Source organism: Pseudochaenichthys georgianus, chromosome 16 (genome assembly GCF_902827115.2).
Source record: "Pseudochaenichthys georgianus chromosome 16, fPseGeo1.2, whole genome shotgun sequence".
NCBI lineage: Eukaryota > Metazoa > Chordata > Actinopteri > Perciformes > Channichthyidae > Pseudochaenichthys > Pseudochaenichthys georgianus.
Window position 1 is genome coordinate 10,839,318 of NC_047518.2, and position 16,279 is coordinate 10,855,596.

At 40.0% G+C, this 16,279-nt stretch overlaps 1 protein-coding gene across 2 annotated transcripts; it reads right to left on the minus strand.

Moving 5' to 3' along the window:
* Positions 1-258: 258 nt before the first annotated feature.
* Positions 259-8,908, minus strand: cndp1 (carnosine dipeptidase 1). 2 transcript variants are annotated; one of them, XM_071206127.1, is made up of 12 exons: positions 8,848-8,908; positions 7,705-7,817; positions 7,069-7,212; positions 5,711-5,873; positions 5,235-5,323; positions 4,852-5,049; positions 4,638-4,722; positions 3,751-3,911; positions 3,006-3,170; positions 2,764-2,905; positions 2,207-2,354; positions 259-1,171 (listed from the first exon to the last, which is right to left on the minus strand). In XM_071206127.1, the coding sequence occupies exons 1-12, from the start codon at positions 8,906-8,908 to the stop codon at positions 1,093-1,095; spliced, it is 1,548 nt and encodes a 515-aa protein (XP_071062228.1). In that variant the 3' UTR covers positions 259-1,092. The 2 variants fall into 2 exon arrangements, with proteins under 2 accessions (XP_071062228.1, XP_033958884.1); XM_034102993.2 differs by having other exon boundaries at positions 7,705-7,815; positions 8,796-8,863.
* Between the last annotated feature and the right edge of the window lie 7,371 nt (positions 8,909-16,279).

Sequence of the window (16,279 nt, forward strand, 5' to 3'; positions counted from 1 at the left end):
CAGTGGTAGCAGAGGAGTATACAGAGGAGGTGAGTATTTTAAGGCCAGACGATGGATGGTCTCTATAAATGATTGAATAAAGGTGAATGAACCTCATCTGCATCTGAGGCTCCACAGTGTCTGCTGCTCACAGATGAAGGCAGTAACTGTGATCTATGGTGGGGAGGGTCAGCTGGTGTTGTGAATCAGGCCGCTGAAGCGTCACACACGGCTTCTTCACAACCCCAGGGACCCTTCCTACTACTTCCTGATGGGATGTCTGAAGATCAGAAGATAGCCAATATGTCTACAATCAGGGAGAATGGAGTTATAATGATCTATACCGACTATCCAAATTGTGTTCAAAGCTGTTTCCCTACAGATTGATGTGCCATCATTTAGAGTACATTTCAGAAATGTATATTTTTTTTAGTATCGAGAACATAAGACAATATTTTTGATTCTAGAAACAAATGGAAAACAAGTAAGCACATCTTCTATGGGTGGATTCAAAATGTTGATAGCCAAATTCAAGCCAATGTATTTGTCAGAACAGTACTTTGTCTTTGGTAGAGTAAACTCTGACAATGGTTGTGGACGTCCTTCAGTACAGATCCTGTACATATCGAAATTCATTATTAGTATTTACACCCTCCATCTGAAGGAAGGGTCATACATATGCACCTTTCTTCTTCTATCTCTCATCCTTTGCAATTGCCATGTACCGAGTGGTTAATACATGTCTCATAACGAAAGGAACAATGTTGGTGACTTTGTCTCATTATTGTAACACTCATCAAGGGACATTTTCACACTCTTCTCTATAATAAAAAAAAGATACACAGATGTTGCATTGTACAGCTTTTACTACATCATACACACATTTACAGTACAGTCTGATAGATAGATAGATAGATAGATAGATAGATAGATAGATAGATAGATAGATAGATAGATAGATGATGATGGAGATAAATAAGAGTTTGGCAATACACAGACAAATGTATGATAGAAATATAAAGGGTACGTTGGCACATAAACCCAGGCTTGTGTCAGGGAGGTGGATTCATGGTTAGCTGGAATGTATTAGGAGGCTTTTAATTCAATGAAGCATCACACACTGATCTTCTGAATCTGGGATACTTCATTCAAGTAGGAAATGAATAACTTGGTTCCTTCAATGTAGTTGTACCTGAGAGAAGAAAGGATGGAAATGGTTAAACACCTGAATTGTTTCAGCTGTAAATCAGACAGTTGGAAAGGAAATCGATTACATGTTTAACCACATTCAAGTTCCATTTAGCTCAGGTTCTACAAACATCCACCACTATCTACAGATAACACTTTAGAGGTGAAACATTCACCCTGACATTGTGAAAGCATTTCAGCCCTCTTTTGTGATCTTTTGTTGTATTTGTATTGACATTAGATTCATGTTATCCCTATGAATGTGTTGAACATATCCTGGAATATAATATAAGGTTTAAGCCCCTGTCACACTGTCCCGAAATTGACACCCGATGGACACACGATAAAGGAAATGTTCAAATTCGGCTGTGATCGTAGCAACATCGGGCCATTCGTGAAACTCCACTGGCGGTCATACAATGGCTTAAGATGCCGTCACAAATGGCCCGATGTTGCTACGATCACAGCCGAATTTGAACATTTCCTTTATCGTGTGTCCATCGGGTTGTTTTATTGCACAACAAAATCATGTAAACATATTATGTAAATAACCCAATTTGTGTTCTGTGAAACTAAAAAGGATATAATATATTATTTTGAAGGAGAGTTGACAGGAAGTTGTTGTTGCTATGGAAACAACATTACGGAGAAAACGTAATATTTTCTACATATAAAGACGGATAAAGTAAAGAACAAAGTCTGAAGATATCAGTACAGTATCATAGTACTGTGACATAATTGTTTTTGGTACTTTCATTGCAGTTGTATGTCTTAAATGTAATGTAAATGTGCGAAATTCACAATTCCATATTCGTGTGTCCATCGGGTGTCAATTTCGGGACAGTGTGACAGGGGCTTTAAGGATTATGTAAGAGATGATAAGACTGTGTGAGCCCTGGGTTATACTCCTGCCGCTTGCCTTCTAAATAAATCCCTGCAGCTGGTGTTGTTACACAGTAACCCTCCAATAGACTGATTTAGAGCTTACTTTGAATGAATTGGAAATAAAAAAAATGGTGGTAAACCAATGGAGTCAAACCTGCTCATTTTCTCATTCTGGGAGTGCATCCCATCATCGAAGCCTCCGATGGGCATCATGATGATGCTTTTCCCCAAAACGTCCTGGAAGGTCCTGGCGATGGGGATGGTCCCCCCTTCTCGTATCAGGTCAGCATCCATGTCAAAAACTGGAGAAGATGTATATTTTAAATCAGTGTTATTTATCAGGTAACAACAATAAAGGTAATCCAAAATGAATAAAAGACAAGCCAAAAGCAATAACACCCTATTTGTTTGATTGATACATTCAGTGTTTGGATATCATTTTCTCTTTCTCCTCTGCTTAAGAAACTTTTAACCCTTAAGTCCTCTCTACTCCTTCCAGGGCTAAGATGCTTTCTGAATTACTTATCCTTACCATGATCTAGTTTTATTTGTAAGCGGAAAGTCTTACCAATAACAAAGAAAAAGTCAAGATTTGAGTTCATAGAATATATATCTGGTGAGAAATCTTGGGTCTGTAAAGAATCCCATTTAGAGGATTCTGGTGCGGTGTGAGGTGTGAATGTCAGGTGGTTGTGGGGGGGTGTTCTGTACCTCTCTTGATAGCAATCTTCCCCGCCTCATAGAGAGGATGCTGAGTGTCAGCCAGCCAGGGCTTGGCCCCGATCACCATGGTGACCTTCAGCTTATTGGGACTCTTCCTCTTGGCAAACACTGAGTGAAGGTAGTCTGTTACCTAAAGTATCCAATCAACAAGATAACAGCAGAGATATTTTATGAAAAGAAAGTATACGTTTTCTCTCAAAAAAGACATCATTAGACATCAGAGCATGTACCTGTTTTTCCACCATAGCAGGGTCCATGTCTGGGACTTGTCTGATGGAGAATTTAGCAGTAACTTTAGCCGGGATGACAGTCTTTGTGCCGGGGTCCGAGAAGGCCCCCTCTATGCCGTGGATGGTGACAGTGGGGTAGCGCCACCTGTGGGCCAGCAGGTCAACCTGCAGGAGACATACCATGATAATCAATTTTCTTGTTGTGTCCAGCTTTCTTTTAGGATTTTATAACGACATTCAGAATCAGAACACCTTGATTTGACCCATAGAGGGGAAATGTACATTTGTTACAGCAGACAAGAGCCAAAGACAGCTTAATATTAACTAATAAGCATGCATAAAAAAATATGAAAGATACAAAAAAAGAAAATAACACAATTTACAAAATACACATCCTGTAACAGTGCATAATTATAGCTATGCAGGCTTGGGGATTAACGGATTACATGTAACATTATCAGGCTACAGAAAAAAAAAAACAGTATTTCATTAGTTACATAAAGAATAGGAATAGTAATTGTAAGTAATAGTAAAACACAAGGTGTATTTGTAACAGAATACATTTTGAAAGTAATCCTGCTGTTTTCAGGTTTACATTGTTAGCTGCTAGCCGCTGGCCCAGCTATGTCCGTGTTATGAGCTGTGGAGCCAATCAGACCGAGACACATTTATAGATATGCTCTAAATGTCAAATTAGGCCTTTTAAAGTAGTATAATTTAACAATGTTCAAGATTGAGCTCTTACCTTATTGCTGTACATGAGCTGGCTGACACCGATCTTGTTCTTGTAGTCCTCAACGTCAAACTGGATGTCCTGATACATTTTCCATTCCTCATCAGAAAGGGGAGCCACAGCCTCCCTGATCCCAGGAATCAGGATCTTTCCACTGGGACTGATCAGTGTGTCTGAAACCAGGAATTGCAAAATACATTTGTTGTGGTTTTAAATAATCTCACACTGTATGGATCTTAGAGAAGGGAGCTGGGATGGATTTACTATAACATCTCCTAAACTACACACTCGTAAACAATTGAACATATTTCTGAAAAATGTATTTGATCTTCTAAAAATGTAATGTTACATAGTGAATAAGTGCTGATAATACTTGTGTTGAATATTGTGTTTTGTAAAACTCTGAAGAGGGAATTTAATTGGACATGAGGCATTTTGTGAGTGCTGTACAACATCATTAGGACTTTTAATGATACGCATCACTTTGCCGTACAGACGTTCTGATAAACCCTTGTTGCAAAGCCTTAGGTTTTAACATAACACAAGTTAGGAATGGCTCTCAAAAGAGGAAGGAGTAAGTAAAGAAGCCGGAATAATAGAGTGCAAACCTCCAGGGGTTCTTATTGGTGCCATTGTGCCAGATTTTATTGATTTAAAATTACAGTTAAAATCAACCAGCCTCTGAATTGCAAATAGCTATTAACATTATATTAGCACAGGATGCTATCAATTAGCATTGGATATATACAGGTTAACTGCAAGCGATAGCAATTATTCATACACCTCTTCTTAGTCTCTACAGTTTGGGTAACTGGCATATTGCTAATTGCTAAGTGTCTTATCTTCCTGTGAGCGATTTCATGAATAAGCGAATGAATAGATGAATGTGTAACACTTACCGAGAATGCCAATGAGGTCAGTCATTGGTTCAATCACAGTGCCTCCATAAACACCCGAATGTAAATCCTGTTTAGGTCCTTCAACCTGCACACATGAAAGAGCACAGTGTGTGACTGGAGAATTAGAATCAAGGTTGTTTTAAAACAATAAATTGTCGTTTAAGAATGTGATGTTTCAGTTTGTCTTTGTGTTGTGAGTGTATGCATAAAAAACCTCAGCAAAGAAGTAGCAGTTCCCTCTGGTGCCGTAGGTGAGGGCGGGCCGCCGGCTGAGCCAGCCGCAGTCTGAGATGATGATGTAATCCACGTCAGAGAAGAAGGTGTCTCTCTGAGCCAGGATCATGCCGTCCAGGCCGTTAGACCCCGTCTCCTCCATACCCTCGATGACAAACTTCACATTCACTGGCAGCTCCTGGTGGACAGAAAGGAGGACGGTGTTTTAATCGAGTCAAAGAGTCTGCTCACAGAAGGATTTCAAGAAAGAGATATCTTTTAATTCTTTGTCCTTTAAGGTCACATTGCCTCTGCAGCGCCCACATTGGATTCTTTTATCTGAAGCATTCAAATCTATATAACAGTGTTTGCAGACTGTCTCACCATATTGAGGGCCTGATACGCCCCCACTGCGTGGATCCAGGCTAACACTGGGGCCTTGTTGTCTGATGCTCCTCTTCCATAAAGATGACCTGAAAGGGAAAAGAGTCACTATATTATATACATCGATTAATATATTCGATCAGTAATTTGGATTATTCTGGACATTGTGACGCTTTCCAGTTTATACCGGTACAAAAAGTCCTTGTTCGTCTCTAAATAACTACGTCAGTCAAACCTTTGTTCTGATCCTCACTGAGCTATCAGGTTTAGTTATTATGATTGTGATATGAAATAAAAACTGAAAAGAAAGTTAAGATCTACTTTACTTAAATGTCCCCTTAACTGGTGTTAAGTTTGGCACATTAATTGATCTATATTATAGGCTGTGTCTACACTGAATACAAATATTCAAACGCAATGCACCGCCATTGCATCAGGATGAATATTTGGGGACAAAACGGCTTGAAGGCTGTTACCGTTGATGTCAGTCAGGTTGTAGGGATCCGTTGCCCAGCCGTCCTCTAGCTTGGCTGGCTGGACGTCCACATGACCATACACACACACTGTGTGTTTGTTTACGTCAGTGCCAAACTGGGCAGTCACCACTTTAGGCAGCAGCAGCGTCTGTCCGTCAGGAAGCTGCACACAGGAGGGAGAGTTACTATTGGTCCCTCATCTTGTTCTCTGTTCTCAGGAGCTTTGCTTCTACACGTTGCAACAGTGACGTCTACCACCTGACCAGATATACACACAATGCACAATGTCAACCTGTTTATACATTTATTAACCCTCCTGTTGTCTTCGGGTCAAATCTGACCGATTTCCTACTTTCATCAATCATAACTTTTTTGTTTTACATTCGATTGCATTAAGGCTTTATGATATCCTTCACAGAAGAAATTTGAACATATGAAATTGCTGATCACCACTTTCATTGAATTTTGGATGATTTAGTCAAAAATGACGGCCATAAAGAAAAGGAATTAGTAACCATCCGGATCAGATCAAACACACACACAAACACCCACACACACACATACTCTAGATGTGTTCCCCCCCCTTATGTGCCCATCCCCCCATGTGAATCACACCTGGCACTCACACAAACACAAACACACACACACAGAACAATTTGACACATTTCCCGCTCTTATGTGCCCCTCCCCCACATGGATCACACCTGGCACACGCAATACATGTTCAGTGTCTATTCTTTGTATATTTACTGCAGTGTTTCATGCATACCAGTAGTCTGATACAATCTTTACAGTTTGTAAGGGTGTTAAATGAAATTCGGTGATGATTAATGGTTTTTGTGTTTATGTAATAGCAGTTAAAACAGGACCGGTCAAATTTGACCGCGAACACCAAAGTAAGGGGGGGGGAACGAAGACAATAGGAGGGTTGATTATCAAAGACATTTCAATGATCTGCAGAGTGTGTCATGTATAATCAAGGGATAATGTGCAGCGAGCAGGTCATGAATGAGAAAATACGTTTTCTTGTTCTTGCTCTCTTTTTTCTCTTTACTGGGGACCGTTTAGCCCTCATGAATGAAAAGTTTTGTGGTCTTCACAAATATAAAAAGGAATATTCAAAAAGTATTCCAAGTATGGGATGTTTTTTCCTGTCTCAGTCAGTAATTAGGAGGTGGATTTAGTCCACTGCCTTTCGGACCCAGCAGATCATTTGCCTCTGACTCAACTCTGTATGAAATACTGAATATCTTTTAGCCAATTAGGGTGATTATTATATGCTATGCTCTTATGTCTCATTATCACAGCATTTATTAAAATACGCTTCTAGGGGCCAAGAGAGAAGGCCTGTCACTGACCTCTTGTTCCCCGATATCAACCAGTTCCACTGTCCCTCCCATCAACCTCAGCTTCTGAGCCACCACGTCCATCATGCGATGCAGGTCTTTCCTCCTCATCAGGTTGCTGGAGTCGCTTTCAATTGCAACCCAGTCCCGCAGAGTCTAAAACACAAACATACAGACACACACATTCAGAACATGAGCAAAGATGATCAGATTCTGTTTCTTTTTATTTCTTTTGACTTAGTAAGGAAAACACTGAAAAAGGTCTCACTTAGAGAATAGTTATTGTAACTACAGGAACTGGATTAAATGAGTATATATAGGTACCTGATGTTCGTTATGCTGTTAGGGTAGTTGTTTTTTATTTGAGAAGTTTACCAAAATGACTGATGACAGCATTGAATCATATGCCGTCTTGTAATTGTTATCAATTATTATGTTATTTTAAGGTAAATGTCTGACCAAAAAAAAAAAACATTTGCCTGAAATGGCTTGGCTTTACCCCCAACCATAAAACCAAATCTCCATCAGGAAAAAGCTCAGCAAGAGTGATCCTCTCATGGCGGATGCTATAGACATAGCAAAACTACAGCCCTAACCCTAGGTATTAAGTCTTTAGGTATTACTCAAAGAAGGATAATGATACTGTACCTCCACATATTCTTCCTGATGGCTGTCAATGAACTGAGTGAGCTCCGTATACTGGAAGGCCTGGACAGTGGAGACGACCAGCAGTAAGGAGAGAACAGCGGGGAGATTCATCTGTTGGACAATCAGAAAAGACATTATTGATACTGCAGAGGACTGTATAAAAGATCTTGACTTTGTTTGAATATAACTGCACCAACAGAATACTGACAATGTTGTCCCCGCCATCTTTTAAAAGTATAACTAATACATGTTCTGAAAAAAAGCGTGCACAAAGAAATGTAATACACAAGAACAGTGATTTTGTGTCAAGATGTACAATTTGGACATGTTAGTAAACTTTTAATAGAAATACGAACATTGCACTGTGCAGCAGCAGGGCACAGGCACTACACTTTAAATAACAGGTAACCAAAAATAATTCATAAATAAAAAAGGCCTATCACAGCAGAGGAAGAAGGTAATGATCTCAAATTGCATGAGCATGTAAAACAAGTATCGCACATAATTAGAAATAAAAAAGAATAGATAATAAACCCTAACCCTAACTCTATTATATCATATAAACATCTCAAATTAGAAGATAAAGCAGAACTAAAAGAGTGAAAATGTAAAAGTTGACTATTGAAATATGTAAACTATCTGATGAATAAAACACTATTGACGGACTAAATAACAGCTAACACCATATCAAATTGGGAAATTATTTATATTTAGTGTGCAAGAATGACATATTAAATTAAAGTTACATATAACATGTACAGTGAGAAGTTATATGTCCAGATAAAAAAGAGAAACTATGGAGCATTGAGTTCTCGGCCAGCCAGTAGTATTGATGTATCTGTCCTTGTAACTAAATATCTTTAAGTTATGAAGAAATGTAGGGATATTAAGTCAACAACAAAAAATCAATCATTGACATTTTTCTCTGTGTGACCATGGGCTCAAGTGTCACATTTGGGATATTTATTCTTTAAAAAATTAAGCATTAGTTACCCATTTGTCATTTAAAAAACAGGTCTTGAAAAATACCTTGTTTCCCAAAAACACACATCAAAACAACGACTTGTAACACTCCGAGTCTTCTGTCTTACCTTGTCTCTGCTGGTGTGTGTGTGTGTGTGTGTGTGTGTGTGTGTGTGTGTATGTGTGTGTGTGACAGTCTCTCAGGCAGGCGGACTGTGGCCCCTTTTTGTTGCCTGGACATTTATATACCCTCCTTCATACCACACTCCCACTGAACCCGGGGGTCACAGTCAAACATTTCCTGACACAGCGCCAAGACAGCTGACAAATTAATTGTATTTGCTGACAGGCGCAAGAATCAAATATTGATCCTGCTCAAAGAATGCCCAGGGTTCAACAGGAACAAAGGCAGCGAGCTCCTGCTGCTTGTGTTTTGGAATCTCAAAGTAAATCCCCTTTACACCAAAGTAAAGCAGCTTTTCATGTTTCCTTATTAAGCAAGTGTCCCATTGTGCTGGGCCTCAGGTTAACCCGCTTGTAAGCATTCCTAGTTGACAAGCAGCTCCATTAGATTCAAACCCCTAAACAGGTTTGACTGAACATGTTTAATCCCATCACCTTTATGTTCATTGGATAAATTGTCCTTGGTAAAAACGTCCGGTCTCTTTCTGTGTGTCCCAGTGTGAGACAGGACCTGAGCATAGGGATTTGTCACACTCACATTCAAATAAAACTGACGGGATCAAAACAAAGTAAGCCCTTAGCTAGAACTGAATTACTCTGTGGGCATGTTTGCTTTTGAGTATGTTTTGTTTTTTGGTTTGTGTGTGCATGTGCCTGGATTCAAAACAACGAATGTGGCGAGGTGAAAGAAATAAGGTATAAATAATAAAAATGTACTTTGAAGCATTTTGAATCTCTTATATTTGTTTGGCCTGTTGCATTTATTAGAGAAATAGGACACATAAACGGCAAACGGCTATGATCGAGCGCCAGCGTTATCAGAGGCCTGTACTACGAAGCCGGTTCAACATAACCTGGATATGTTTGAGTTAGCCGGCTTACCTAATCCAAAGCAAACTCGCTCTCGCTAAACTGTCCTACGACGCTGGTTATCAACTCGTTAACTCAAGCCAGCTTTGCCCTATCTAGTTAGGTTAGGGTTAGGGTTTGCGTTCGACCAATCACAAATATGCGCAGCGCGTCATACTTCTTGAATGAAAAGTCAACTATAATATTAGACATATGAAGAAGTTAAACTTTAAACATCCATGACTTAAACACTTTTAGAGGATAAAAGCTAGCTGCACCTGCAAGATGAATACAGCTGGTAAAAGAAAAGTGTTTGAATGCGTACATTAACAGGTTTATGATATCACTGCCCCGTCTAAAACACGAGTGGATCTGACTTTAATTACATTGAGTGTTTCGTCAACTTAATGTGTTGCTTAAAATAATACTTCTGCATTCAGTATGTGACATTGTAAGTGTTGCACGGCCAGATACGGCTCAAGAAGCTGACTCAGATAAGGAAATATATTATATATTATGATGTGATGTGATATGAATGATAATGGGACACATCGATGTCTGCACTCACAGTGCCGCGGACTGTACGTAATGTTAAGGCCCTGACACACCAACCCGATTTTGTGAGTCAAAGGCCGTCAGAGGCTGTCGGGCATTCGCGGCGCCGTAGTCAGGTTGGTGTGTCCCGCACCGTCGACCGTGACACGCCTTATTTGGACTGCCAGACCCCATAATCACTCTGATTGGCTGTTCAGCTAGCAAATCAGTGCATGAGAAGCGAAGCGGAAGTGAGGGATGTAAACAAACGATTTAAGAAGGCACACACAGACTGCTATTCATTTTCATCTCATCATGGCGATCTGGAATGATGCAAACGAAGACCTGCTCATCACCTTGATCCAGGAGAGGCCAGCTCTGTATGATATTACGGAGAAAAGATACTCTTCTTCTTCTCTGTCTTCCGGATGTTGCCTCTTTTGAATGACGAATACACACTACCGCCGCCTGCTGGTAAGGAAGAGTTATTGCCACTCACGCACTGAAGTCGGTGCGGTGTGTTCCCGTGCGACACATGGCCAAAACGCAGCAGAACACGGCCAGGCAACAGCCGACTTCAGCGTCGGCTAGTCCTCTGGTGACTGCTTGGTGTGTCAGGGCCTTTACTTTGATCCGGTTACTTATGTTAACTTGTGGCAGATATTTAAAGGGGACCTATCATGCAAAATGCACGTTTGTACGTCTTTTATACATGAATATGTGTCCCCGCGGTGTCAGGGAACTCACCAAGTGTCAGAAAACACAACCCTCTCTCTTTTCCTCCATACCCAAATCTCTAAAAACGGGGCTGCAACGGATCTGATACAGATTTGAAAATTATCTGACGTCAGAAACGAGGAGCTCCGCCTATATGGGCAACTCTCCACCTATCAGGAGGAGACAGCCATGGCCATTGCCGTTCGAAAGTGCTGGAGACGCTGTAGTACATATGCCAGGCCTGTAGGTGGCGCTATAGTCTGCCAAAAAAGCAGCCAAAAAGACTTCTCACAGAATCAGCCCTTGCAAAAACAGGGCTGGAAAAGAGCAAATAGAGCTAAATGAGGCATGGCTAAAATGCATGATCTGTTTGGTATTTTGAAAAGAAAACTTTGCAGACATGTTTTATATAGGTATGGCCCTACAATATATTATTCAAATATAGCATGATAGGTCCACATTAAGTAAGATTTCTTAACACTAATGTTATAATAGTCAGATTGCTCTGAAGATGGGAGATGATATTCTATTCATTTTCACGTTCACAGTCGGTGATTTTTGCCGGCCGTCTTTCCTGCAACAGCAGTTTAAACTGTATTTCCTTTATCCTGTAATATGACTTGATAGCTTTAAACTCAGGCAGGCAGTACTTTCACTGAGTTGATCTCTTATCCTGGAACCTAACCTGCTCCGGACCAGGCTAGCCTTTCAGCATAAGTTACTGTGGAGATCTAGCCTGCTAAGAAGTGAACCAGTGTCGTAGGACCGGAAACCCAGAGTTTTCCCTGAAGTTAGCCCGCTAAGCGAAAATCCAGCTACGTAGTACAGGCCTCTGGTCAGCCTCGCAACATTTCAAGAATTATGTAGGTCTGTATTATTTATTTACACTGCCCTTCCAAAAAAGAATTCACCAATTGGATATAATTAAGCAAACTGTAAAAGCCTTCCATTGGATAATTACTGCAGTGATTAATGTGTTTCAGCTGGCAACAAGTTATTTAACCCCAGCTTCTCATTTCTTAAACAACCATGTCGGAAGACATATCCTGTGGTCGTGGAAAGGATGTTTCAGAAGGGTCAAATTATTGGCCTACATCAACAAAGGAACAACTAAGGAGATTCCCCAAACTACTAACATCGGGTTAAGAACTGTCCAACGCATTATTAAAACCAAATCAATGAATCCAGATGTACCCTGTTCCAGCATGATGGGCACATAAGTGTAAGAAGAGAGGTGGATGAAGTGATGCACCCATCATGCCTAGTGCCTGTACAAGCCTGAGGGGGCAGTGCTATGATCTGGGGGTGCTGCAGTTGGTCAGGTCTAGGTTCAGCAACGTTATGTTCCCAAAGAATGAGGTCAGCTGACCACCTAAATATACTGAATGACCAGGTCTTTCCATCAATGGAGTTTCTCTTCCCTGATGGCACGGACATATTCCAAATGGCAATGCCAGGATTCATCTGGCTCACATTGTGAATGAGTGCTTAAGTAAGCATGAGATTTGCTTCACACACATGGACTGGCCCCCACAGAGTCCAGCCCTCAGCCCTATTGAACATTTTTGGGATGTGCTGGAGAAGACTCTGTGCGACTTTCCCATCATCAATACAAGATCTTGGCGGAGAATTCATGCAACTCTTGACGGAAATAAATGTTGTGACATTTCAGAAGCTTATCGAAACGATGCCACAGTGACTGCGTGCCGGCAGTCCAACAAAACATCAGTGTGCAACTTTTTTTTAGGACGGGCAGTGTAGTTAGATGTGATAGAACCCTGTAACTACAAGCCTCACAACCAACCACACATCCTAAGGGTAATGCTGTTTATTTGTTTAACATCATACACAGACACATTTTTAACCAACTTTAATTTACTAGATTGAGTGCAAGCAATCTGTTTGAAATTAGTGATTGTTAATTGTGTGTTGTGTTAACCCAAGTTTTGTCAGTATCTTGCAGATCACCTGCCCTTGTACATGTGCCTGGTTCAATGGACTGTGCCATTCCCTTTAAACTTGAGGGGTGTTTAAAGAAGCCACTTCACCTAAGCCACCCATCTTTAGAGTCTTCTCTCCCCTCAACTATGGACTGGCCAGCATTGCTATAAATTCCTGCAGTGTGGAAAGGAGCAGGGGTCTAAACCAGGAAGGAAAAAGAAGGAAAGAGAACATTTGTCAAGTAATAGTGATAATAAAAACAACAAAGAAAAAACATACTTGGCTGGTATAAAACTGACTGGGAGCAATATGGCTGGACTTCTGTCTGACAAGCACGATATGGCAGGTTGGATCATGGACAAACTGGGCGATGTACATTTAGTTGAGAAGTGGATCCATTGTGGAGTGTGTCACAAGCACAGCAAAAGAAAGCATTAAGATGAATAACATTGGAGGAATACCAAGTGTCGAGCTTCAAATGATTTAATAGAGCTCCAGCAAAAGATGTCTGGAGTACCGGACTCACTTTATGGCAGTAGATTCAAATCGTGATCCTGCTACTGCACAATGTATTCCTGAATCGCAGCAGTTTGAATTTATTTCAGAAACACTTTTTATTGTATTCCATGGAATGCTCTTAACATCCCGATAGCAATGAATATATTAAATGCTTTGACAATAAATCCATAAGAAATGTCACCTGTGGAAGCCGTAGTACTGTAAAAAGCACGACCAATCATCTGAGCCGGCCCGGCTAAAGTAACTGGATGGCCTACCTGCCTGTCAGCCTTCCATCTGTGCACTAACTTATCTCGTGCCCTCATTGGTCATGTGCGCTTTCGTGTGTGTTGGAGGAGGGGCTCTGTAAGGAAGTGGCAGATTTGTACCGGCTGTTTATTTTCAAATTCTATCCCACTCGAGCTGGTTTATCCAAAATTACAAAATTACCTACCCCACCTTTAACTCTTTTTAGGGTGCAGATATGTTTTATTTATTTCAAAGTGGTTCAATTTTAATTGTATTTTTTTTCCTTCAAATGTGCAGAGGATACGCAAGTGCTGTGTTTAATTTATTTTAAAGTAGGCCTGTGTATTTTTTTTTATTTTCATCATAAGAGTTCTTTGTTTATTATTAGAAGTAAACAGTTTTCTATAATGTAATAAATAATAATGCAAAAAAACTAGTTTTTGTCCATGATATAACAATATATACAACTTTATAAGCTATCAAATATGTTTTGCGGCTCCAGGCAAAACAAATTGTTGGAAAAGGGGGCAAAATCGCTCTTTTGGTCAAGAAGGTTTCAGACCCCTGAACTAACCTAATACAATTATTTGGAACCTGTTGACAGAATACATTCAAAGGGGACCTATCATGCAAAATAACTCGTCTGTTATACATAAATATGTGTCAACGAGAGGATACAGATTCCATCCGAACTGACGTCAAATCGGCAGCGGACCCACAGAAAGTTGCTATCAGAAACAATGCCTGACGTGTTTTGGATGTCTTTGTTTACATTAGCAAGCCTCGCTAACACTCAGAGCTAACCTGTACTGGAGAGCACATGTGTTTAAAAAGCAGGAAATAAAAAAAGAACTCACCTTGTGATAAACCCGCAAGAGAAAAAGCATTTGAGCTCCATACTGTTTCAGAAATAATCTTTGATGTGGTTTAGAACAGGATGGCGTTTTATCACCACCGAATGTAACTTTATCTCCGGTAGAATTCTGATCAGGAATTAGCTCCGCCTCCTCTTCTTTCTTTTTTTTCAGGCTAAGGACCCAAGATCCGCGTTTCTCTAACAGGGCTTCAAAATAGGGGTTTGAGCAGTATGAGGGATGGCTACAATGGGTGATCTGTTTTGAAAAAAAAACTTCACAGACATGTTTTGTATAGGTATGGCCCGTACAATATATTATTCAAATATAGCATGATAGGTCCACTTTAATTAAAGTCACAGTTTAATTTGTTCAGTGCGATTACTGAAGACTTTAAACTTCAAATAACAATACAATTTTACTTTTAATCATTCAACAGTTCTCCTCATGTCCCCTTCCAATCAATTTAAATACAATGTCCTAATTTCATCCAATTAATCATAAAATCAAAGCCATTATAGAGCACCTGAAATTTTGTACAAAAAATGTACAAAAATGCCAGAGGAGGGCATAAGGGTTAAGAAAATGTAGAGCTGCCGTCCAGCTCATTGGTTGGAGCCAGATTGAAGTTTGTAAGAAGGAAAGTGCAGAAAGAAAACAGTTTGGGGGAATGTCAATGTCCAAAGCTTGACATATGGAATTTAAAGAAAACAATCATCCCGGGGGTGCATGCCACCGGACCCCCCTAGAGGATGTGAGGTCATCACAAATAAAACAGGCTCACATGAATAGGATACTAGATAAGTTTTCACACTCATTATATACACTACACATTTTTCTTGGATTTGTTAACACCATAGTCCCTAATATATTTGTAGAAAGGCAGGAAATGGAATTAAATCGAGGACAATGTTTCATTGCGGAGGACCCCCTGTTTTGTGCCCCCCCCCCACTTCTCAAACCAAAGTTACATCCTTGACTCCAAGCATTTAGAAATGGGGAAAAGGTTGACAGCCAAGCAGTGCTGTGTTCGGTATTCAGCACGATAATTGTGGTGGAACTATCTCATAGAAATAAAGATTCAAGTCAAGAGATTATCTTTAAGTATTTAATAAGCTTTTCTGTGCAGAAAAGGATTCAAACATTACAGTCATGTTAACGGCCAGAGTCTGCAAAGTCTAAATGAAGATTGCCTGTTTTGTTTCTGGTCAACTTGGAGCAGTTGAAACACCTGCGTCCTTGAGACTTCCAGTGCAGTGCAAAAACAACTCCCTATCTGATAACACTGTAAGAAGGACTCAGTACTTTCCCACTCTCATGTTAAACAGACTTGAATAAGCAAAACACAGCTAAATGGACATTTCTATTACATCGAAGAATAACACTTCCAATGCAATAATCTCCACATATCAACACCACTTTGAGATTTTTTTAAGAGTAAATGCAATCGGTAGTGTTCGAAATTAAAATCAATGTTTTATGGCATAATTTAATTTAAACCTACCGTCAGCTTAAAAGCTGTTTTATTCTGAAAAAAAACCGGAAGTTCTCGCACAATCTTAATGCCAAGCTTTTATTCTGAAAATCCTTCATCTCCGGTTAGCATTTAGCATGTGGCTAATATTACGTTTTCTAGAAATAACACGGAGTGTTGCACACCAAAACCTACTGATTTTAATACTACATCTATAGACGTGGAGATATTATTATTGCTGAATATTAAATGAAGGTACAGTTTCTTTTTGTTTTGTTTACAGACATGTTACAGACGTGGGTAGCATATGACG

Excerpts from the sequence above, each read along its gene's own strand:
- cndp1 (XM_071206127.1), bottom strand. The coding sequence starts at position 8,908 with ATGTCCAGGCAACAAAAAGGGGCCACAGTCCGCCTGCCTGAGAGACTG. Across the intron at positions 4,723-4,851 it reads ACTGCTACTTCTTTGCTGAG|GTTGAAGGACCTAAACAGGA; the intron begins GTTTTTTATGCA and ends TCATGTGTGCAG. Across the intron at positions 3,171-3,750 it reads AGCTCATGTACAGCAATAAG|GTTGACCTGCTGGCCCACAG; the intron begins GTAAGAGCTCAA and ends TGTCTCCTGCAG.